The 23051-nt window shown below is 36.6% G+C and overlaps 1 protein-coding gene and 1 non-coding gene across 6 annotated transcripts; one reads left to right on the top strand and one right to left on the bottom strand.

Moving 5' to 3' along the window:
• Window positions 1–500: 500 nt before the first annotated feature.
• HORMAD1 (HORMA domain containing 1) lies at window positions 501–21528 on the bottom strand. 5 transcript variants are annotated; one of them, XM_005541972.5, is made up of 14 exons: window positions 21437–21528; window positions 19402–19546; window positions 17171–17234; window positions 16637–16673; window positions 13895–13915; window positions 13606–13632; window positions 11993–12060; window positions 11353–11504; window positions 9651–9907; window positions 7349–7415; window positions 7190–7266; window positions 6375–6458; window positions 2865–2936; window positions 501–1168 (listed from the first exon to the last, which is right to left on the bottom strand). In XM_005541972.5, the coding sequence occupies exons 1-14, from the start codon at window positions 21467–21469 to the stop codon at window positions 1088–1090; spliced, it is 1185 nt and encodes a 394-aa protein (XP_005542029.1). In that variant the 5' UTR covers window positions 21470–21528; the 3' UTR covers window positions 501–1087. The 5 variants fall into 5 exon arrangements, with proteins under 5 accessions (XP_005542029.1, XP_045220232.1, XP_045220228.1 ...); XM_045364297.3 differs by lacking the exon at window positions 2865–2936; XM_045364293.3 differs by lacking the exon at window positions 13895–13915.
• LOC123570851 (U6 spliceosomal RNA) lies at window positions 4617–4723 on the top strand. The gene has a single exon (XR_006695067.1). It is a non-coding gene; the product is annotated as a U6 spliceosomal RNA (small nuclear RNA).
• Window positions 21529–23051: the final 1523 nt, after the last annotated feature.

The raw sequence follows: 23051 nt of genomic DNA, 5'->3' as shown, positions 1-23051 counted from the left end.
ATATTTTTACATTGGTTGTTTCTGGCAGTCAGTTTATCCTTGACTTGACTGTTCCAGAAAAACATGATCTGGGTCAGTTTGTGTACGTTTATATGGTTAACCTTAAACAGGATGAATACATTTCTACCATCGCATACCTACCAGCATTCCCTATAGCGCTTATTAATGACAAACCCATGGATAGTGTATGTTTTTGGAATATGGCTGCTGAAACTACAAGAGGCAAAGAGACCAAGTTTTAAGTCTTCCTTTTTCTAAAGCAAAGAAAGCAGGCAAGGCTGGAACTAGCTCCCAGGTTTCTCATGAAAAGCACAGCATTTTTCATACTACCACTCAAAAATTCTAGAAAGTGTGCTCAACTCTTCTTGCAAAAGTAATAGCTACCAAAATCATCTAAAAATTAGTATTCCCTATCCCCCCATCCTTCTACCAGCCTTTCAAATGAATGGAGCCATATTTCCTGCTACTTAAATAAAAATTAGAAGCGATGAAACGGCCTACGTACTGAACAATATTTTATTTATGCTGCAAAAAATGCCATACTTTAAAAATCAGTCTTTTTGTCCTGTAAAAAAAGTATAGTAAAGGTAAAGCACTAATTTTTAAATTGTACATTATATATTAAAATATTAATACATTATATCAAAATATTGAAGAACATTGTTTTAATAACAGCACAACGACAAAAGAGCCAGTTAAATGGTATAATTTTAACATAAGTAAAAAGTGAATCCATACCAAATTTTAATACCAAAGCAAACATTACTGTTTAGAAAAATGACATTAGAGGGCCTTAACAGTATGTATTTAATGGAAATATCAAGTAGATAATGAACAAAATCAATTTTCAAATTTTACTTATTACAGAATCAATTATGACATTTGTACTTTTGCTTTTATTCGAAAGTTCTGTTGGATTTATCTCAAGATTAAGGACCACAATATGACGGCCAGCCAAGAACTTAATTTTAGTGTACAAACTGCTTTAAACTACATACACATCTTCAGAGTTAGGGAAATATAATACAGGGTCCTTCAGTTTAAATGTTGAGAAGAACTCCACAAACCTGCAGAAGAAAAATAATTTTTATATATGTTCCTTTGGTTCACTAAACTTTCTCCTTTTTGGCACTGACTCTTGACTAGAAGAATCAAAGTGATGGAGGACCTGTCAAAAGAAAACAACTACTAAGAATAGATACTTTCCTGTTTAAATGTCTTTAATTGTAAATTTTTTCATGTATCTGAGATTTCTCTCCTTTTTAAAAAAAAGTATGCCTAGCATACCTAGCATAACTATATCTGGGTTTCTTAAAAGTAGAGTAAAATTTATTATTAACATCTTCCAATGGCTGCTGAAAGTATGCACTTGCAAAATGTATAATCTTCAGTAGGGTTGCTGTAGTAGTGAGAAGATAGATTTAACATTGTGTCCTCAAAATAGCCAAATATTTCAGAGGAATAAGAAGGGAAAAAGATTTAAAAATGAACTACAAATAGAAAAACATTCTACCTTGGAATCATGTAAGATTTAAATCATGTCTTGCTTTTGTACTCTTGGGATGTTAACATTTGAGCTTTAAAAGTAGTCTTAAGTTTTCAGTTGTCTAATTCTAACTTACTAATAATACTAAAGTATCTGGTTGGAAAAATATGCATAATTATCTCAGAAATGGCAAATACATTATCTGATTTGGTAAAATAAGGTTCTAAACATGAAACAACTATAGGGTTTAAGTCAGGAAAAGATTTTTTTCTCCAGAGGTACTAGGATGAGACCCTATATTTTTAGGGAACACATGTATTTAGTAACTTGTCTTCCTTCTACTTCAGTTTTGGTCTCTAGAAAGCTCAGATCAAATTTGTGGCCCAATTTCAGTTCTATATAAACAAAATTGCCTTAATATTCTTGTATTGTCACTTTCTCATTCTACTTATATTTTTCCTGGCACTGATGTTTTTTTTTTTTTTTTAAGACGGAGTCTTGGTCTGTCACCAGGCTGGAGTGCAGTGGCGCGATCTTGGCTCACTGCAACCTCCACCTCCCAGGTTCAAGCGATTCTCCTGCCTCAACCTCCCAAGTAGCTGGGACTACAGGCATGGCCACCACGCCCAGCTAATTTTTTTTTTTTTTTTTTGTATTTTTAGTAGAGATGGGATTTCACCATGTTGGCCGGGATGGTCTTGATCTCTTGACCTCGTGATCCACCTACCTCAGCCTCCCAAAGTGCTGGGATTACAGGCGTGAGCCACTGCGCCCAGCCGATTTTGATTTTATATTATAAATTCCTCCGATTACTTAAAATCATTCATGGAATGAGACAGGAGATGTTTACATGGAAAAAACTAATAAACCAACATAGGGCATCTTATTTCAAAATCACCTCGATTTTTAAAACAAAATATACTTAAACAAAATTTGAATATCAGAGCTCTCAGGTACATTGAGAGATATCAAATTCATCATTTTAAATTTAATCTATAGGCCGGGCGCGGTGGCTCACGCCTGTAATCCCAGCACTTTGGAAGGCCGAGGCGGGCGGATCACAAGGTCAGGAGATCGAGACCATGGTGAAACCCCGTCTCTACTAAAAATAGAAAAAATTAGCCGGGCGCAGTGGCGGGCGCCTGTAGTCCCAGCTACTCGGGAGGCTGAGGCAGGAGAATGGCGTGAACCCGGGAGGTGGAGCTTGCAGTGAGCCGAGATTGCGCCACTGCACTCCAGCTTGGGCGACAAAGCAAGACTCCGTCTCAAAAAATAAATAAATAAATAAATAAATAAATAAATAAATAAATTTAATCTGTAGTAATGATATTCTGATACTTGCCATTGAATTCAAACTATACATTATCATAAGACTTACTCTTCTCCCAGATTCATGTTGACTTCTCTTCCGATTTTCTTTGGAAGATTTTACCGGTTGATTTCCATTTGCCTCCACAAAGATAGAATAATTACTAATTGGTTATTTCTCAAAGAACAGCCAACACTTGATTTTTCAATCTTATGCAACAATATGCAATATTTATGTATTTATTTATTTAGTTTTTAGGGACAGGGTATCCCTCTGTCACCGAGGCTGGAATGCAGTGGCACCATCATGGCTCACTGCAGCCTGAAACTTCTGGCCTCAAGCGATCCTCCTGCCTCAGCTTGCCAAAGTGCTGGGATTACAGGAATGAGCCACAGTGCCCAACTGGATATACAATTTTTTTAAAAAAACAGCTTTATTGAGATATAATTTAGATACTATATGATTCACCCATTTATAAGTGTATGATTCAATGATTTTCAGTACATTCAGAGTTGTACAATCATCACCACAATCAATTTTAGATCACTTTCATCACCCTAAAGACAAACTACATATCCCTTAGCTATTGCTCTCTTATTCTGCCATCCTCCCACCAGCCTTAAGACTGTCTCAATAGCTTTCCCTGTTCTGACTTTCAAATGAATGGAATAATATGTGGACTTTTGTGAGTAACTTCCTTTAATTAGCATGTTTTCAAGGTTCATCTAAGTTGTAGCATGTATTGGCACTTCATTTTTTTTTATGGCTGATAGTCAATTGTATGAATATACCACATTTTTTTATCCATTAATCTGTTGATGTATATTTAGGTTTTTCCCATCTTTTGGCTATTGTGAATAATGCTGTATATATAGTTATTAAAATGAATATTGGAAAATGACTAATGATTAGGTGTCATATAACTATTCTCTAAAAGGACAGACTTCTTTTCTGATGCTTGAAATGACCTTTCCAGTGATAATTCCTTAGTATATATAATAATGAATATTTTCATTTCTTGCCCTTTTCTAACCACAATTCAGTAATAATTCTCAAAATCAGGAGTACACTGGCTCAGAGTTCATATCCAAAAACATGTGCAATTTCAGAAATAAATTTATGTCCCCAAAGCATCTTAATGTTACGTTACAAGGAGATCTTGCTTAATAATTTTTAAAACGCTAGTCTCTATCCCTATATCCTAATAAAGGTTATTCATCCCACATATAAACTGGATAGGATGAACATTTTGCTTCTAGAAGTAGTAAATCTTGACATTCCTTTATCTCTTGCTTTCATGAGCATACTCATTTGAATGCTGCCTTCTGCCAGTTCTAACTTCCCATTGAGAATAGGGGTGGAGGAAGACACTTAAAAATGGCACTATAATGAGTAGTGTTCTGATAAATGTTTAATAACCAGCTCTAGGAGAGAAACAAACCCTGAGGCATTTGCTGATTTCTGTGCTGTGAATACTACCAACATGTCCAATTTAAGCTACCAACATGATATCTCTGAGTGAGGAGTTGGGAAGAAATGTTCTAGTACACCACTAAACAGTGAGCTATTTATTTCCTAAACTTTGGATATTTTATGTGTTTTACAGAATGCTTTTTCTTCACCCCAATGAACCTTTGAGAGTAATTTAAAGGTCTAAAATCAAATATGAAGTTTGATTTAGTATAATTCATACCAAAAGCTAAAATAAAGTAGTGATTTTTTTCCCTTAAGAATATGAGATTCATTTTATGCAAGTTATATACAAAATATTGTTTTGTAATGTCTTATTAACAAGAAACTCAATTTATAAGATTGAGCATGGTGCTCACTTCAGCAACACATATACTAAAATTAGAACGATATAGAGAAGATTAGCCTGTCCCTTGCACAAGGATGACATGCAAATTCATGAAGCATTCCATATTTTTCAGAGTGAACAGAGAACCTACAGAATGGGAGAAAATTTCCACAATCTATCCATCTGACAAAGGCCTAATATCCAGAATCTACAAGAAACTTAAACAAATTTACAAGAAAAAAACAAACAGCCCCATTAAAAAGTGGGTAAAGGGCATGAACAGACATTTCTCAAAAGAAGACATTTATGTGGCCAACAAACATATGAAAAACACTCAACATCACTGATCATTAGAGAAATACAAATCAAAACCACAATGAGATACCATCTTATGCCAGTCAGAATGGTGATTATTAAAAAGTTAAGAGGCCGGGCGCGGTGGCTCACGCCTGTAATCCCAGCACTTTGGGAGGCCGAGGCGGGCGGATCACAAGGTCAGGAGATCGAGACCACGGTGAAACCCCGTCTCTACTAAAAATAGAAAAAATTAGCCGGGCGCGGTGGCGGGCGCCTGTAGTCCCAGCTACTCAGGAGGCTGAGGCAGGAGAATGGCGTAAACCCAGGAGGCGGAGCTTGCAGTGAGCCGAGATCGCGCCACTGCACTCCAGCCTGGGCGACAGAGCGAGACTCCGTCTCAAAAATAAAAAATAAAAAAATAAAAAATAAAAAGTTAAGAAACAACAGATGCTGGCGAGGCTACAGAGAAATAGGAACACTTTTACTCTGTTGGTTGGAATGTAAATTAGTTCAACCATTGTGGAAGACAGTGTGGTGGATTCTTCAAAGACCTGGAACCAGAAATACCATTTGACCCAGTAATCCCTTTACTAGGTATATACCCAGAGGAATATAAATCATTCTATTACAAAGATACATGCACCTGTATGTTCATTGCACCACTATACACAATAGCAAAAACAGACTCAACCCACATGCCCATCAGTGATAGACTGGATAAAGAAAATATGCAGCTATAACAAGAAATGAAATCACGTCCTTTGCAGGGACATGGATGGAGCTGGAAGTCATTATCCTCAGCAAACTAACACAAGAACAGAAAACCAAACACCACATGTTCTCGCTTATAAGTGGTAGCTAAACCATGAGAACACATAGACACAAAGAGGGGAACAATACACACTGGGGTCTGTCAGGTGATTGGAGGGAGGGAGAGCATTAGAATAAATAGCTAATGCATGTGGGGCTTAATACCTAGGTAATAGATTGATAGGTGCAGCAAACCACTATGGCACACGTTTACCTATGTAACAAACCTGCATGTCCTGCACATGTATCTTGGAACTTAAATTAAATGAAATTTAAAAAGAAAAAAGAAAGATCAAGCATGGGAACATTCTGGCATTCTAGGAAATTTCTCTGGGAGTCTGGATGATAGTATCATTTCTTCCCAAAACCTTTCCTGGGTCCCTCTCTTTAATATACCTTCAGTAAAATTAACCATTCCTTTCTTTGTGCCTATGTAGCCTATTCAGACTTCTATAACGGCTCTATATCATTGCTTGTTTATTTCCAGTTACTAAACTTTAGCTAAGACCAAGAAGTATGTGTTATTCAGGTTATATCCTAAGCACCTAGTAAAATACCTGACACATAATAGGTACTTAGTAAATATTGGTCTAATAAATGAATATTAAAATAAACTCACATATGGGGGAGAATTACAAGGTTAGAACGGAAAACAAACCTAAAGAGATATTTACCATTTTATTCTGAAAGACTTTTCCACTTCTTGTTTTGCTTTCAGACATATCAAGTTCAGATGTTTTGTTGACTAACTGCTCAACCTAAAAAAGAAAAGAATTACAAAAAATATAACTTAGTATAACAAAACCTTTTCATAACACAATAAATGGAGTCCAAAAATTTAACCACATAAAATTTAGGGTCTTGTTAAGTTAAAACCAATAATTTTGAGTTGGTTCATACTGTACAAAAAGCACAAAAGTAAAGATAGTGAAACTGACACTTTACATAATTGGCCAACCACTGAACAGAGAAAGTACCAAATAATCACCAGGCATCACCCTTCCAGAAGACCAGAAATTTAGTCTACTCATTTGAGAAATGGGCTGGGCAGAGGAAGGTAGACAATCAATCATCAATCATGTTATTTCTAAGTTCATATTACCTACATCTCTTATTTCAGGATTTTACTATATTTGAAAAGGAAAATAAAACATGTATGCTCCAAGGCAACACAAATGTATTATATATTCCATTTATAAATATGAAGCAGGGCGGAATAAATAACTGCATAAGATTCTATCTAGCTCTGAAATTCTCAGATTCTACCAATAGTATTTAGGTTTATTACTAAACAAATTCACCAGTAATATACCCAAAATTCATCAACATATAATTGCCAGATTTAGTTGTTAGTTAATAATAAGCATTCTAAATATTGAATTTTATTCTAAAAGACCTGGAATAAGAAAATCTGAAAAATAAAAAAATAGCATATAAGCAACTGTCCTTTGAACAAAACAAAAGTGAGATGGAACTATCAAGTTTATACCTGAGAATGAGAAATGGAAAGATCTGGACTTTCTTTAGACCTCATAATTTCATCTTCCTCACAAACTAAACTTGGTTCTGTAAAAAAAAAAAAAAAAAATTAAACAGGTATAAAATTGAGTTGGAAGTGAGTTAATGTACATTTTCATTAACTTCCTACCTCCAAGTTCAGAAGATGCAGGGTTTTTTTCCTGTTCTTCCATTTTAGTTTCCATGTCCAAATCATCCTATATAATTATGTGAAGAAAAAAATAGACACATTTCAAAAAGGAATTAAAACAAGTGAGCAGAAAGCATTTATGAACGAATTTGTTTCATGTGAAGGCTAAATACAATATAAAACTACTGGCTGGGCATGGTGGCTCATGTTTGTATTCCTAGCACTTTGGAAGGCCATGGAGGGAGGATTGCTTGAGACTAGTAGTTCCAGATTAGCCTGGGCAATATGATGAGACCTTGTCTCTATGAAAAAATTTTAAAAATTAGCCAAGTGTGGTGGCATGTTTCTGTGGTCCCAGCTACGCAGGAGGCTGAGGTGAGAGGATCGCTTGAGCCCAGAAGTTTGAGACTGCAGTAGCTGTGATCATCCCACTGCACTCCAGCCTGGGAGACAGAATGAGACCCTGTCTCAAAAACAAACCAACCAACCAACCCAGGCTGGGCACAATGGCTCACACCTGTAATCCCAGCACTTTGGAAGGCTGAGGTGGGCGGATCACTTGAGGTCAGGAGTTGGAGACCAGTCTGGCTAACATGGTGAAATCCCGTCTCTACTAAAAATACAAAAATTAGCCAGGCATGGTGGCACACGCTTGTAATCCCAGCTACTTAGGAGGCTAAGGCAGGAGAATACCTTGAACCCAGGAGGCTAGCGGTTGCAGTGAGCCAAGATCTGCCACTGCACTCCAGTCTGGGCAACAGAGCAAGACTCTGTCTCAAAAAACAAAACAAAACAAAACAAACAAACCAAAAACCTACAACTACCTTATACTTGCTAGAAATAAAAGTGTTCCTAGAATTACTATCAAAAGGCAATTTATTAATCCAAATAAAGCATAAAAATACTATTTTTCTTTATTTTGCAGGGTTGCTTTAAGGACAAATCCTAAAAATATACAACTTTTGGTCAGGTGTGGTGGCTCATGCCTGTAATCTCAGCATTTTGAGAGGCAGCGGTGGGCGGATCACCTGAAGTTGGGAATTCGAGACCAGCCTGACCAACATGGAGAAACCCTGTCTCTACTAAAAATACAAAATTAGCCAGGCATGGTGGTGCATGTCTGTAATCCCAGCTACTCAGGAGGCTGAGGAACAAGAATCACTTGAACCAGGGAGGCGGAGGTTGCGGTGAGCTGAGATCATACCATTGCACTCCAGCCTGGGCAATAAGAGCGAAACTCTGTCTCAAAAAATAAAATAAAATAAAATAAAATAAAATAAAATAAAATAAAATAAAATAAAAAAATATATATATATGCAATAAAGACTCTTCAGCTCAGCCATGTTATGGTAAAAATAGCAACAGGTTTAACGTCTACATTACAATTATTGTTCCCTTTGTGACACATGTGAAAGAGATTTAAATATTTTCAAGAATGCTACAAACACCTCAGCCATATTTGTTATAATGCAAGACTGGGATTTAGGTCTTAGAAAAAAGTTTTTTTTCTTTGACTGAATTGGTTGAAAATTGATTGAATTTTCCATGTGTAAAGATGTGGTCAGAGAGCCTAATCAGAATAGTGAATCTCTGTACATAAGTATTGTAGTCATAACTTAGAATAAATTGAGACAGAGAAAACAAGAGAAGTGAGATTAAAGGATATAATGTTAATGCCTGAAAGATTAAAGCAATAATGACTTTCACATTTGCTGGAAGTAAGGCAACTAAAAAACTCTTTTATACTTCTATTCATCCATTCACTTGACTAATACTTAGGAGTAACTAACTACAAATTCAAGTGCTAGGCACAGGATGATTAAAAAGTTGAATAAGATACTTCCTGACTTCCAGGAACTTCCAGGCTGCTTCAGAACAGTTACTTTCCAGTCCCCAGAGAAATTCAAGCACAGGCTACCTGAACACTTAATAGGGATGTCGTAGAAAAGATTCCATCATTAGCCAGGGGTTGGACTAGTGCAATGCTTTTCAAATTATGCCCTAGAGTCCGAGGGGTTTCCTCAGAGTCCACTATGAAGGTAAGTGACATATGGAGTGGCAGAGCCTTCAGGAACATTCCCTGCTTCAACCAGAATAGTCGTGCTTTTAAGTTCTAGTATAATGTTTGGACTAAATAAAAAGTTTTAAAACCATAGGCCTAGACTTTAAGGACCCTTCCAACCTTGAGTTCACGATTATAATAGAGAATTTACACAAATGTTAATGGGAGCTATAAAAAATCTTCAGAATTGAGTAAAGCATTTGTTATTATTGTTCTTTATAACTCTCGAAATACACTTACACTTGTATAATGCTCCTGTTCATCTTCTACATCTTTGTCCCTCAGGATTTTTTGAAATGGTGTTTTTATTTGTTTTGGTGATAGTATAGTTGAATCAATATTTTCCATTCGTTCTCTCTCAGTGGTCACTTTTACTTTGAAGATGTGAAAAGGTGTTGAGACTTCTCCCACATTTAAATACATAGGCTCCCCTTCAAATATAACTCCTTCACAATCACCATCCTTAAAACCAGGAGGCTGGTAATCTGGGGGTGTAACTGCAAAAAAGTAAGTGTAAACCGTGCTGTTCATGAAATTAAAGAAAATATTATTATTATTATAAAAACACATGCAGATTGCAGGTATTTCAAATAGTATATAAGGGCATAATGCAAAACATAAGAATCACTCTCCTACTATGTCCAAGTCCCCATTTTAATCCCTGAAGGTAAGCTTTGTTTTCTTCACTTGACTGTCTGTGACCTTCGGTAAATTTTTTTCATCCCTGATTTGATTTTCTCATCTGTCAAATAGTGAAAATAATAGTACCTACTTCACAGGGTCATTGTGGGAATAAAATAAAGTGTTGTAAAATGTTGAGAACAGAACTGGCACATAGTAAATACTCAATAAATGTTAGTTGTTATTTTTGTTGCTTTATGTTCTTCTAGAAGACATGCACATAATAAAAGATATTTCATATTTACATAGGTTTTAGGAATTACATATATAAAATTCCTTTAAAAACACAAAAGAGATCATACCGTTCCATATCTAGCTGGTTTTAACTTAATAATATATCTTGGATAATGTAATTTATCAGCACCTTCTTTTTAACAGCTTGTGTAGTATTCTATTATGCAGATGGAACATAATTTATTTACTCAGTCCCCAATGAAGGATACTCAAGTTGTTTCCAGTTTGTTCCTATTTTAACCAATGCTATAATCAAAATCCTTATATATTTGCATATTTGCACAATTATATTTTCAATATATTTTTCTCACTATAGAATTTCTAGATTAAAGATTTAAAATTTTGATACTGCCAAATTGTCCTCTAAAAATGTAGAACCTGTATACAGTCCCTCAAGTGTATAAAAGTGCCTGCTTGGCCGGGTGCGGTGGTTTGTGCCTGTTATCCCAGTTCTTTGGGAGGTCAAGGTGGGTGAATCACTTGAGATCAGGAGTTCAAGACTAGCCTGGCCAACACGGTGAAACCCCATCTCTACTAAAAATACAAAAATTAGCCAGACATGGTGGCGAATGCCTGTAGTCCCAGCTACTCAGGAAGTTGAGGCAGGAGAATCACTTGAAGCCAGGAGGTGGAGGCTGCAGTGAGCTGAGATTGTGCCACTGCATTCCAGCCTGGGCGACAGAGCAAGACTCAGTCTCCATAAAAGAAAAAAGTTCCTGTTTCCCCACATCCTTATCAATAATGGATTAACACATTTTACCAATCTGATAAGTGAAAACTGTTAACTCATTGTTAAATTTATTTAATTGAGTGAGGTTATACTTCACATGGATTTATTCCTATCACTAGAGAAGCATCTATTTTAAAGCTTAATTTTGCAAATCTTTCTTTTTGAATAGTGATATTAAATGTAAATTTTATAATTTCAAAAAATGTAGGTGCTAAAAATATTTGGAATGGAAACCAATTGCTTCAATAATAATAAAACATAGGTACCAACTGAAACAGGATGTATTGCAAATAGTACCTTCATCGTAGTAAAAAAGTTTCATGGTCAAACAAACATCATTAGGTAAAGGCCCCAGATTTTGCATTAGGATATAAATCTTGCGAATGAGGAGAATGCTTGCTTTCTTGGTGTCGGTAGATGACATGCTAGATTCATTGCTTTGGTTTTTACTAGAAGAGAATCACATATTAATTTCTTTTATAAAACCTGTGGCTTCTAGTATCATAACTTTACATTTTAACTATTTGAGATTCTTATTTCTATTATAGCATTAAGCTGTTAACTTGAAAGTTACCATGTGTTTTAATGTCACTATTATAAAATTTTAATATTAATATAATTGCTAGAAATCAATAACTTAATTTTACTTAAATGCATTTTACATAAAGTGTTTAAAGAAAGCAAATAATGTTTTAAAATTGTATTTCTATATTTCTAATCACCTAAGTTCTCTTTCCACAATTAAAATTGCTTATAATTAACCACAGAATCTGGCTTGAAGCTACTCCAAGTCACCACTCCATTTTGCATAGCCACATCTTGATGGTTAATTGGGGATGACCCTGCAGTTTCAGAATGAATCCTGAAGTTTAGCTATATAGCATTAATATGAATAAGTGGTAATCTGTAATACAAAAAGAAAACTATAGAACAATACCTTATGAAGTCCATGAGTGGTCCATTATTGGTGTATTTGAATTTGAATTGGTAACATTCTGAAATTGTCTTAAATAGAAAATATTGCAGTTATGTTTCTGATATTCAGTACTAGCTGCTAAATAGCTATATTCTGTTTTGTATGACTCAACATTTAGTCAATACTTTTTTTCTGCCATATTAATCCCTATTGGTCCATTGAAGCTTTTGATTCCTCGTGTTCAGTTTTCATGGTTTGGGTATGGGGCTTCAGTCTTGGAGAGACATCTATTTCCCAACTCATTTTAATGTATGTTATTTATACCACATGGAAGGAACTCCTTAGCAGGCAGATATGGGAGGCAACATACCTCAGCAGAGTGGCTAACACAGGGCTTAAATCTTTGCTATACTGTAACCACAGGCATGCCACTTAAGCCTTAGTTTAAGTTTTAGTTTCCCCAGCTAAAAAAGGGATTAAAGACAGTATATATCTCATTGGTAGTTGTGAATAAATATTCACAAATGGGATAATTTATACAGGGTACTTTATAAAGTACCTGACATATAGTAAACATTCAATAAATGTTGTTATTGTATCAACAAGGTTGCTAATTTACTGATTGAAAAAATGCACAATTATAAAACATATGAAAATAAATGAACATTTTCTGAACAATCAATTAGTTTTCTGAACAATCTATTAATTCACAGCCTTTACCCAAATGATCTGCTTTGTCAGCATGGACACATATTAAGCATTAATTGCAGGCGTGAGTATCAAAGAAAAGACACATTCTCAGCCCTCCTGAAGCATGAAAACTTTTATTGCTTTCTTTATATTTCATTGCTTACATAGTGATGTTTTTAAACATCTATTATTAACACCAGTTTAAATCTACCTCTCCTTGACTGAATGAAACATTATAACAACTATAGCCTAATGGGTAAACACCCAAATCGTGAACTGGCCTTCCTAGGTTCAAAACCTGGTTCTGCCTCTTCTGCCACTATGACCTTAGGCAAGAAATCCCTTGTACCTAGATTTCCTAATCTGTAGAGTGGAGATGCTAATAGTGGTCACCTCATGAAAGCTGGGATGAATAAATGAGATAATGCACATAAAGCCCCAAAGAACAGAGCCTAATATAGAGTAAGCACTCAGTAGATCTTTCCCCCTTGTTTCTTATCTTCCGGTTTTCCCTTTCATGTTCTCCCTTCTCTCCTTTAATTGTAAGATAAATAGTTAGCCATGACTGAATTGGGATGAATATTCTAAGTTTAAAGATGACTCTCTTACTTTCCTAAAACTCAAGCCCTTTCATAATTCTAAAATATAGTATAAAAAATACTGTAAAGAATTAGACGTCAGGAGATTTAAGTTATTTCTGACAGTTTGTAAGCTTTGAGGCCTAAGATCAGTCACATAATCTCTGTCATGTTAATCTGTTTAAAGGTAACGATCCAAGCCCTGCCTTACCTCAGAAGAGTTTTATGAAGTTCAAATGTGAAAATATACATGAAAGTATATTGATTAAGGCATAATTAAAAGCATAAGATATTCTTATATTATGTTTTATATTCTTTTTAGATATTAGAGGCATTATGTTTCATTAGTAACTCAAGCACACTTACCTGAGGATCTTCTGGGTTTGTGTATACCTATTTAAAAACAATTTACAATTGAGTTATCTAAGGCTAAGTATTCAAGAGCTAAATTAAGATGTTTAGACTAAACTTCATGGGAACTCAGCAAAACAAACAAATAAAAATGACCACCCAAAATATTACTTTTTCATTCCATTGAATAGATCAGTTATTCGAATAATGTGGCATAATCAATTGACAGTTTTAGTGTTATTTAATTAAGTAAGGCCAAAGTTGGCAGCATTTTAAAAAGAACACACAATTTAAAAATACTTACAGCTAGAACAACCATCCTTAGCTGAAATACAACAAAGAACAAAAATCTTACTTGTAGTCTACAAAATATTTTTTCATTATGAATCATAAGAATTCTTTGTCCTATTTCAACATGTATTCCTAATAACAAATAATCATTGCAGATCTTGACTGCATAAGATCGATGCCTATAATGCAGGACCTTACATATGCTTCCCTATCCCCTGAAATCTGTTGCTAGTAAAATCACTGATGACTGAAATTCATGTCAGCACTTTATTTCATTGATGTAAGCAAAAAGGACATTACTGCCAGTTATAAGGAAAAAAATATATATTGTGAAATAACACAATATATGTGTTATACCGAAAACAATGAGAACTGATTTTGAAAAAAGACACAGCCGAGAGTTCAGGGCCCCAGGGAGGAAGTTTTGGAGACCATAGGAAAAGAAAATCGTAGAAAGTAATTTAATCAAATGATCTGCCAAAAATCTTTTTTTTTTTTTTTTTTTTTTGAGACAGAGTCTTGCTCTGCCGCTGAGGCTGGAGTGCAGTGGCCGGATCTCAGCTCACTGCAAGCTCTGCCTCCCGGGTTTACGCCATTCTCCTGCCTCAGCCTCCCAAGTAGCTGGGACTACAGGCGCCCGCCACCTCGCCCGGCTAGTTTTTTTGTATTTTTAGTAGAGACGGGGTTTCACTGTGTTAGCCAGGATGGTCTCGATCTCCTGACCTCGTGATCCGCCCGTCTCGGCCTCCCAAAGTGCTGGGATTACAGGCTTGAGCCACCGCGCCCGGCGATCTGCCAAAAATCTAAGAGTCATCCTTGATTCTGATCTTTTCCTTATATTACACAGCCAGTCCATCAACAAATCCAATCAGTTCTACTGCCAAATCCATTCTGAATCTCCTCTCTCTGCTATCATGGTCTAAGCAACCATTATTTCTCACCAGTACTACAGTAATGGCCTAGGTGCTATTCTCCTTACTCCCAATCTTATTCTCCTTCTACAGCAGATTCTCTAAGTTGTGGGCAAAGTGATTTAAAACATTTTTTTTTTTTTTTAAGACAGAGTATCACTCTGTCCCTCAGGCTGGAGTACAGTGGCATGATCTCAGCTTACTGCAACTTCCACCTCCCAGGTTCAAGTGATTCTCCTGCCTCAGCCTCCTGAATAGCTGGGATTACAGGCATGCCACCACGCCTAGCTCATTTTTGTACTTTTAGTAGAGACAAGTTTTCAACATGTTGGCCAGGCTGGTCTCAAACTCCTGACCTTAGGTGATCCACCTGCCTTAGCTTCCCAAGGTGCTGGGAGTACAGGCGTGAGCCACCGTGCCTGGTCTAAAACAATTTTTAAATGTAAATCAAATATTACGTTTCTACATATAACCTTAGAATGGCTTTTCTTTGCACCTAAAATAAAATCCACTGAGTGCTCTGGCCGTGCTTATCTGCCCAGGCTCATCTCATGTTATTCTCCCCCACTGCACAATTGCCCTCAGTCATATTGGCCTTCTTTTTGTTCCTGGAACTCTCTAAACTTCCTTCTAATTCTTTGCATTAGCTGCTCTGCTGGGAATATTCTCTCCTAGAATCAGTGCCTAGCTGGTTTCTTCTCATTCAGGTCTCTTAAATGTCACTTCCTCAGAGAAGCTCCTATGACCATCCCATCTAAAGTTACCTTACCTTTCCATTTACCACATACTTTTGCTAAAAATTTTAATGGCATTTAACATTATTGAAAAGTATATGATTTGTTTTATTAACTACTTGTTTTCCTACTATACAAGGGACTCTTTTTGTTTTGTTGATCACTGTTAGCTTAACCAGTTCCTACCTAGAAGAAATGCCTAGCACATAACAGGCGCTCAATATTTACTACACCTTAATGGGGAAGGTTAGGAACCATAAATAAAAATTCATCTTCTTCACAATTAGCCTAGTGCTGGACTTCATTATACATGTTGATACTATATTATACTAAGTATGCAAAAAGGCTTACAATCCATCTTAAAACCTTCTTAATTTTGCTAATTCAGAATTTGTGACTATTTAACCTAGATTATGTGGAAATTTATTTTTGAACCCTAATAAGGAAATAATTTATTAAATTATTACTATAAACAAGTTTGTAGAGGGCATGTGAAACTAATGAATAAATTATTTGAAAAGACTCTTTAATTCATTAATTTTTTATAAGTTAACATGTGTTATTAATACAAATAAGTGCGGCCGGGCGTGGTGGCTCAAGCCTGTAATCCCAGCACTTTGGGAGGCCGAGACGGGCGGATCACGAGGTCAGGAGATCGAGACCATCCTGGCTAACACGGTGAAACCCCGTCTCTACTAAAAATACAAAAAACTAGCCGGGCGAGGCGGCGGTCGCCTGTAGTCCCAGCTACTTGGGAGGCTGAGGCAGGAGAATGGCGTAAACCCGGGAGGCGGAGCTTGCAGTGAGCTGAGATCTGGCCACTGCACTCCAGCTCGGGCGACAGAGCCAGACTCCGTCTCAAAAAAAAAAAAAAAAATACAAATAAGTGTTTAAAAAACTAGCTTGGAAAGTTTGTTTAGTATTAATTCCATTAGCTTTAAATGACTTGATGATTAGTCTTTAAAATATTCAAATGTTTAGGCTGAAATCAGTAACTCAGACTGACTTACACTCAAGTTAGTTCAAATGAATGTTTTACTACATGATACCAGTTAGATTTGTAGATCACAAACTATAGAAAAAAAAGGATAGAGAGATTGCAAGACTTACATATTTTTTCTGTAAAGCATCATAACATCCTAGCATCCTAAAAAAAAAAAATCAAGGATTCATTTTTAGACTGAATGCATTTCCAGAAAAGAGTTATTTTCATAAATTTCCATATTATCTCATTACTAAATAATACAAAAATGTCTTATTAAAGCTCCCTTCTTATTAACTAGCTTTAAACAAGACAAAACATAAAAAAACAATGTTGCAGAAATGTAAAATGATGGACAGGGATGGAAGGGAAAATACAAAATGTCTGACAGCTATTTGTGGGGAACAATAATAAAATAAATAAAGCCTGCTTGCATGGGGCATAAAATAAAGGAACATTTATTTTTAGAATTTATTTTTCTAAATACCCAGACTTCAAGGAGAGGAAAACGTCAGTGGAAAACTTAATGACCTACAAAAATGCTATCTAGTATTAAAGGGTGATTCACTAAAATTTGGTTAAACACCAAAAGGTATCCAAGGTACAAAAAAAAGTAATATAAGCAAAAATAATTTTCTCTCTTTAGGTATTCTGTTACTTGCCATTTCACTAACTGTGTGGATCCTGGGCAATTTTTATCTTCTCTCAGTATTTTGACACAAAGATCTAAACACAAAAAGATGAAATATAGAGTTACTTAAGAAAAGTAAACAACTAGAAATTTTAAATGAAGTTTATTTTCTTCAGCTGTGTATTACAGGTAAATTATAATTATAATAATTATTATTTTGAGACAGGGTCTCACTCCATCACCTAGGATGGAGTGCAGTGGCATGATCTCGGCTCACTGGAACTTCTGCCTCCCAAGTCAAGCCTTTCTCCCACCTCAGCCTCCCCAATAGCTGGGACTTCAGGTGTGCCACCATGACCGGCTAATTTTTGTATTTTTCGGTAGAGACAGGATTTTCTCATGTTGGCCAGGCTAGTCTCGAACTTCTGACCTCAGGTGACCCACCTGCCTTGACCTCCAAAAGTGCTGGGATTACAGGCGTAAGCCACCGTGCCCAGCACAGGTAAATTATTAATAGCAATAATTAATACCCAGATGATTAATATTATCAATGTAATTGAAGAAAGGTTATATGAAAGTAGTCTTTTAATATTTATTATAAAATGCCAGCATCATAATTAGGATGCAAGTTGATGGGTACAAAAACATTTCATAAAAAAATTATGGAATCCATAAAATTAGATATGTTGCTTCCATGCCATTGTTATACAAGGATCTTAGAATCTTATCCCAGTAAAATACTTGTAAAGGCCAAGAAGTTAACTGGCTATCAAAAACAAAGAGGCCTGCAAAGAAGCAACATGTAACACAGTGGAAAAGACTGAGAGTATCTCATATTCTCAAGTTCCTTATTTGAAAAACAGGTATTTGTAGGACTGTTACATGAATTAGCAAGATATCGTACATAACATAGTGCTTACCATATTGCCCAGCACATAACTGGTGTACAATATTATGCATGTATAATGTACTGAGAAATAAGTTATTATTGTAGTATAAACTGGCTGTATTATTATTATTATTATTATTATTTTAATTAAAAAAATAGATATGGAGTCTCCTTATGTTGACCAGGCTGGTCTTGAACTCCTGGCCTCAAGTGATCCTCCTGCCTCAGCCTCCCAAAGTGCTGGGATTACAGACATGAGCTTCCACGCCTGGTGCTGGCTGTATTTTTACTTCCTTAAAATAGCACAAGAACATACACTACTGCTATACAAAGTTATAAATAACAATGTTTTCTATCGATTTCTTTCATCATTATAAGCATAATTTCAGGTAAAATTATACTTGAGAAACTGAGGAAAAATTTTATGATTAAGTGCTTCTAAAGGTGTTGAATATATGTATTTTAAAACCATTTAGGTATCCAAACAAAAACATGTACATCAATGTGGCATTATTCATAAGAGCCAAAAAGAGAACCCAAATGTTCATCAACTGGTAAAGGGATAAGTAAAATGTGGTACAGCCATACAATAGAACATTATTCAGCAACAAAAAGGGATGAAGCACTTATCCATGTTACAATATGGAGGAACCCTGAAAACATGCTAGTTGAAAGCCAGTCACAAAGGACCACATTTTATTTATTTATTTATTTATTTTTTTGAGACGGAGTCTCGCTCTGTGGCCAGGCTGGAGTGCAGTGGCTCAATCTCAGCTCACTGCAACCTCCACCTCCCGGGTTCAAGCAGTTCTCCTGCTCAGCCTCTCAAGTAGCTGGGACTACAGGCATGCACCACCATGCCTGGCTAATTTTTGTATTTTTAGTAGACACGGGTTTCACCATGTTGGCCAGGATGGTCTCTATCTCTTGACTTTGTGATCCGCCCTCCTCAGCCTCCCAAAGTACTGGGATTACAGGCGTGAGTCACTGCGCCTGGACAGGACCACATTTTATATTATTTCATTTATATGAAATGTCCAGAATAAGTAAATCTGTACAGACAGAAAGTAGATTGGTGATTGCCTAGGACTGGGAAGGTTGAGGAGAAGTGCATAGTGGCTTAATGGGTATGGAGTTTCTTTTTGGGATGAAGAAATGTTCTAAAATTGACTGTGGTGATCCTTGTACAACTCTGGGAATTTATTGAAAATCATTGAAATGTACACTTTTAAACAATGAACTGTCAGGTATGTGAATTGTATTAATAAAGCTTCTATTAAAATAAAATTTCTAAGTCAAAAATTATAGTTTTAGAGCAAACAAAAATAAAAATATCATTTTAAAATAAAGCTTTAAAATAAATATTATATTACCATCTAGATATCTTGTTCCATAAGCGCATTCTGGGAATATTCCTCTCAAATACGTGATACAGGATACTGAAACTGCTAGGAGCCTCTTCACTAACACCAAAGACTGGTGTTCAGTTGATATCTTATTGGGAAATACCAGTGCACTCTAAAATTCAAGGGAAAATAGAATACTTTATTTAAATTTATTAAAAATAAAGTAGTTTCTCTTAACATAGATCTAATTTTGTATAAGCATAGTACTCGCCCCAAGAATTCCTCCCTATATTGATTAGTAATCCCCCAAAAGTCACAGCGGGATGTAAAATGTGAGGGTGTTTCTAGGATAATAGCCTAAAGGACACAAGCAAAAAGTACCTAAAAATCTTTTTAATTTTTTAAATTTTTTAAAAAATTGAGACAGGGTCTCACTCTATTGCCCAGGCTGGAGTGCAGTGGCACGATCATAGCTGCCTACAACCTCAATTGGATGCAAGTTGATGGACACAAAGTATTTCATTAAAAAAGTATAGGCCAGGTGCAGTGGCTCACACCTGTAATCCCAGCACTTTGGGAGGCTGAGGCGGGAGGATCACTAGGTCAGGAGTTCAAGACCAGACTGGCCAAATGGTGAAACCCTGTCTCTACTAAAAATACAAAAAATAGCTGGGTATGGTGGCGGGCACTTGTAAATCCAGCTACTCCTGTAATCCCAGCTACTCGGGAGGCTGAGGCAGGGAATTGCTTGAGCCCAGGAGGCAGAGGTTGCAGTGAGCCAAGATTGTGCCACTGCACTCCAGCCTGAGTGACAAAGTGAGACTCCATCTCAAAAAAAAAAAAAGTATAGAATAATTATATGATTCTTCAGATTATATTCAAATATATCAAATACTAGTATTTTGAGAATGAATAAAACATATTAATAGTGGCTGGTATTTTAAAAACACCTTTTTGGGACACCCATATAAACTGTTTTTCAGTTTAATGGTTTTTAGTTTATTCACAGAGGTGTGTGTGCAACAATCACCACCATCAATTTCATAACATTTTCTTCACCCCAAAAAGGAAACCCATACCAATTAGCAATCACTCCCTGTCCCTTATCCCATCCCATGTCCCACCCACTAGGCTTTCTGTCCCTATAAATTTGCGTATTGTAGACATTTCATATATGACATTTCATATATCCTCGCACAACCTCTAAAGTAGCTGAGACTACAGGCATGCACCACCATGCCTGGCTAAAGTTTTTTTTTTTCTTTCTTTCTTTTTTTTCTGTAGAGATTAGGTCTCACTATGTTACCCAGGCTGATCTCAAACTCTTGGGCTCAAGCGATACTCTCACCTCAGCCTCAGCTCAAAAAGCACCTAAAAATCCTAAGAATCCCCTTGCAGATTAACTGCCTGTAAATGCATAATACATGGATAGATAACATTGATTTTTCTCTTTGGTCACTGAGTAGGTTTAACAGAGATTAAGTGTAATGCAAAATCCTATACAAAGATAACAAACGCATATTTGTCTCTGGGTTACAAACATTAATTTTCTTTTTGAGACAGAGTCTCACTGTTACCCAGGTTGGAGTGCAGTGGTGCTATCTCGGCTCACTGCAACCTCCCCTTTCTGAGTTCAAGTGATTCTCCTGCCTCAGTCACCCTCATAGCTGGGATTACAGGCGTGAGCCACCGCGCCCGGCCGGCCTCATTTTCTTATTTATTTATTTTTATTCTGCTTATATATTGAACATTCATATTCTGGAGGTGGACCACTATGACCAATAATTTCATCAAAGCAACAAAGCAGTATTCATTAATATCTAATGTAAATTAAATGTGAATGAGCAATTTAATTCAATGCAGCAAACATCCAATAGAACTTTCAATTAATTCAAAATACTTTAGCAAATATCTTCATTTCTTAAAACATGCAGTTTCCTGGTATTATAAAACCCTCAAATAGTTGAGCCCTAACTTCCAAATGTAACAACAGAGTAGCTGAGACTTCAAGAAACAATAAAAGCGGCTACATTAAGATATATCAAAATACAAGAAATCATACCATGGGAGTCCTCTGCAGCTGGGCAGTGGCCATCTTCTTCTGATAAAGTATTTTCTTTAATTCAACCTTGTGACACAAATACAAGCTTTAACTTAGAGCTCATTTTTTTTCTCTAACATTTCAGTTTACCACATATAAAATTCAACAGAATTTTATGTGAATAAATTTGAATTTCTTTAATTAAAATAACATCTTCAAAAACATAGAGGTCGATATTGCAGTAGAACTATTTTGAGTAGGGTCCTGATTTGAAGCCATTTGACTAGCAAGTCTCAAACAAAAGGGTTATTAAGAAACTGTTTAAGAGAACTTTTTAAAAAGGCACAATCGGCCGGGTGCGGCGGCTCACGCCTGTAATCCCAGCACTTTGGGAGGCCAAGGCGGGCAGATCACGAGGTCAGGAGATCGAGATCATCCTGGCAAACACGGTGAAATCCGTCTCTACTAAAAATACAAAAAAAAAAAATTAGCCAGGCGTGGTGGCGGGCGCCTGTCATCACAGCTTCTCGGGAGGCTGAGGCAGGAGAAAGGTGTGAACCTGGGAGGCGGCGGAGCTTGCAGTGAGCCAAGATCACACCACTGCACTCCAGCCTGGGCAACAGAGCGAGACTCCGTCTCAAAAAAAAAAAAAGGCACAATCTTCTTATTTTTATTCCCTATACACATTCAAACACGGACAACATTGTACACGTAGGTATTCAGTAATAAAAAAACTGCCTGGCAAACCCTCTAAATTTTTTTAGTTTTATTTCTTTTTATTTTTCATTTTTTCGAGATGCAGTCTCGCTCTGTCTCCAGGCTGGAGTGCAGTAGCGTGATCTCGGCTCACTGCAACCTCCGCCTCCCGTGTTCAAATGATTCTCCCGCCTCAGCCTCCCGAGTAGCTGGGACCACAGGTGCCCACCACCACATCCGGCATATATATATATATATATATATATATATATATATATATGTATAATTATTATTTTTTTTTCCTCCAAGACGGAGTCTCGCTCTGCCGCCCAGGCTGGAGTGTAATGGCGCGATCTCGGCTCACCGCAACGTCCGCCTCCGGGTTCAAGTGAGTCTCCTGCCTCAGCTGGGACTCCAGCCGCGCCACCACATTCAGCTAATTTTTGTATTTTTAGTAGACACGGGATTTCACCATCTTGGCCATGCTGGTCTTGAACTCCTGACCTCGTGAACCGCCCGCCTCGGCCCCCCAAAGTGCTGGGGTTACAGGCATGAAGCACTGTGCCCGGCCGCTATTTTTTTTCTATTTTTAGTAGAGACGGGGTTTCGCCATGTTGGTCAGGCTGCCCAAAGGATCCTCCGGCCTCAGCCGCCCAACTTGGAGGGATTACAGGCGTGAACCACCGTGTCCGGCCCCAATTTCACTTTTCTTAATCAGACAATTCAGCTTGAAGAGTTTACTGAAGAGGCAAACTTCATGGAGGAACCTATTTACGTTAAACGTTTAAATTTATTCTGACAAATCCTGAATTCGCCGTCCGTACTCACCCGATCTCAAGAACCTCTGTTGACAAGTAAGTGGGTATACATTTTTCTCGCAAATGTTTTACCACTAAGACCTTAAGAAACTTAAAAGTAGGGGGAAGCTGACAGAAAAAGA

The sequence above is a fragment of the Macaca fascicularis genome, chromosome 1 (assembly GCF_037993035.2).
Source record: "Macaca fascicularis isolate 582-1 chromosome 1, T2T-MFA8v1.1".
In the NCBI taxonomy this organism is placed as follows: Eukaryota; Metazoa; Chordata; class Mammalia; order Primates; family Cercopithecidae; genus Macaca; species Macaca fascicularis.
Note: the sequence above shows the minus strand (reverse complement) of the source record. Positions and strands in the feature narration are given on the sequence as shown.

Excerpts from the sequence above, each read along its gene's own strand:
- HORMAD1 (XM_005541972.5), bottom strand. The coding sequence starts at position 21,469 with ATGGCCACTGCCCAGCTGCAGAGGACTCCCATG. Across the intron at positions 11,505-11,992 it reads CCACTCATGGACTTCATAAG|TAAAAACCAAAGCAATGAAT; the intron begins GTATTGTTCTAT and ends ATTCTCTTCTAG. Across the intron at positions 7,267-7,348 it reads TGCATCTTCTGAACTTGGAG|AACCAAGTTTAGTTTGTGAG; the intron begins GTAGGAAGTTAA and ends TTTTTTTTACAG.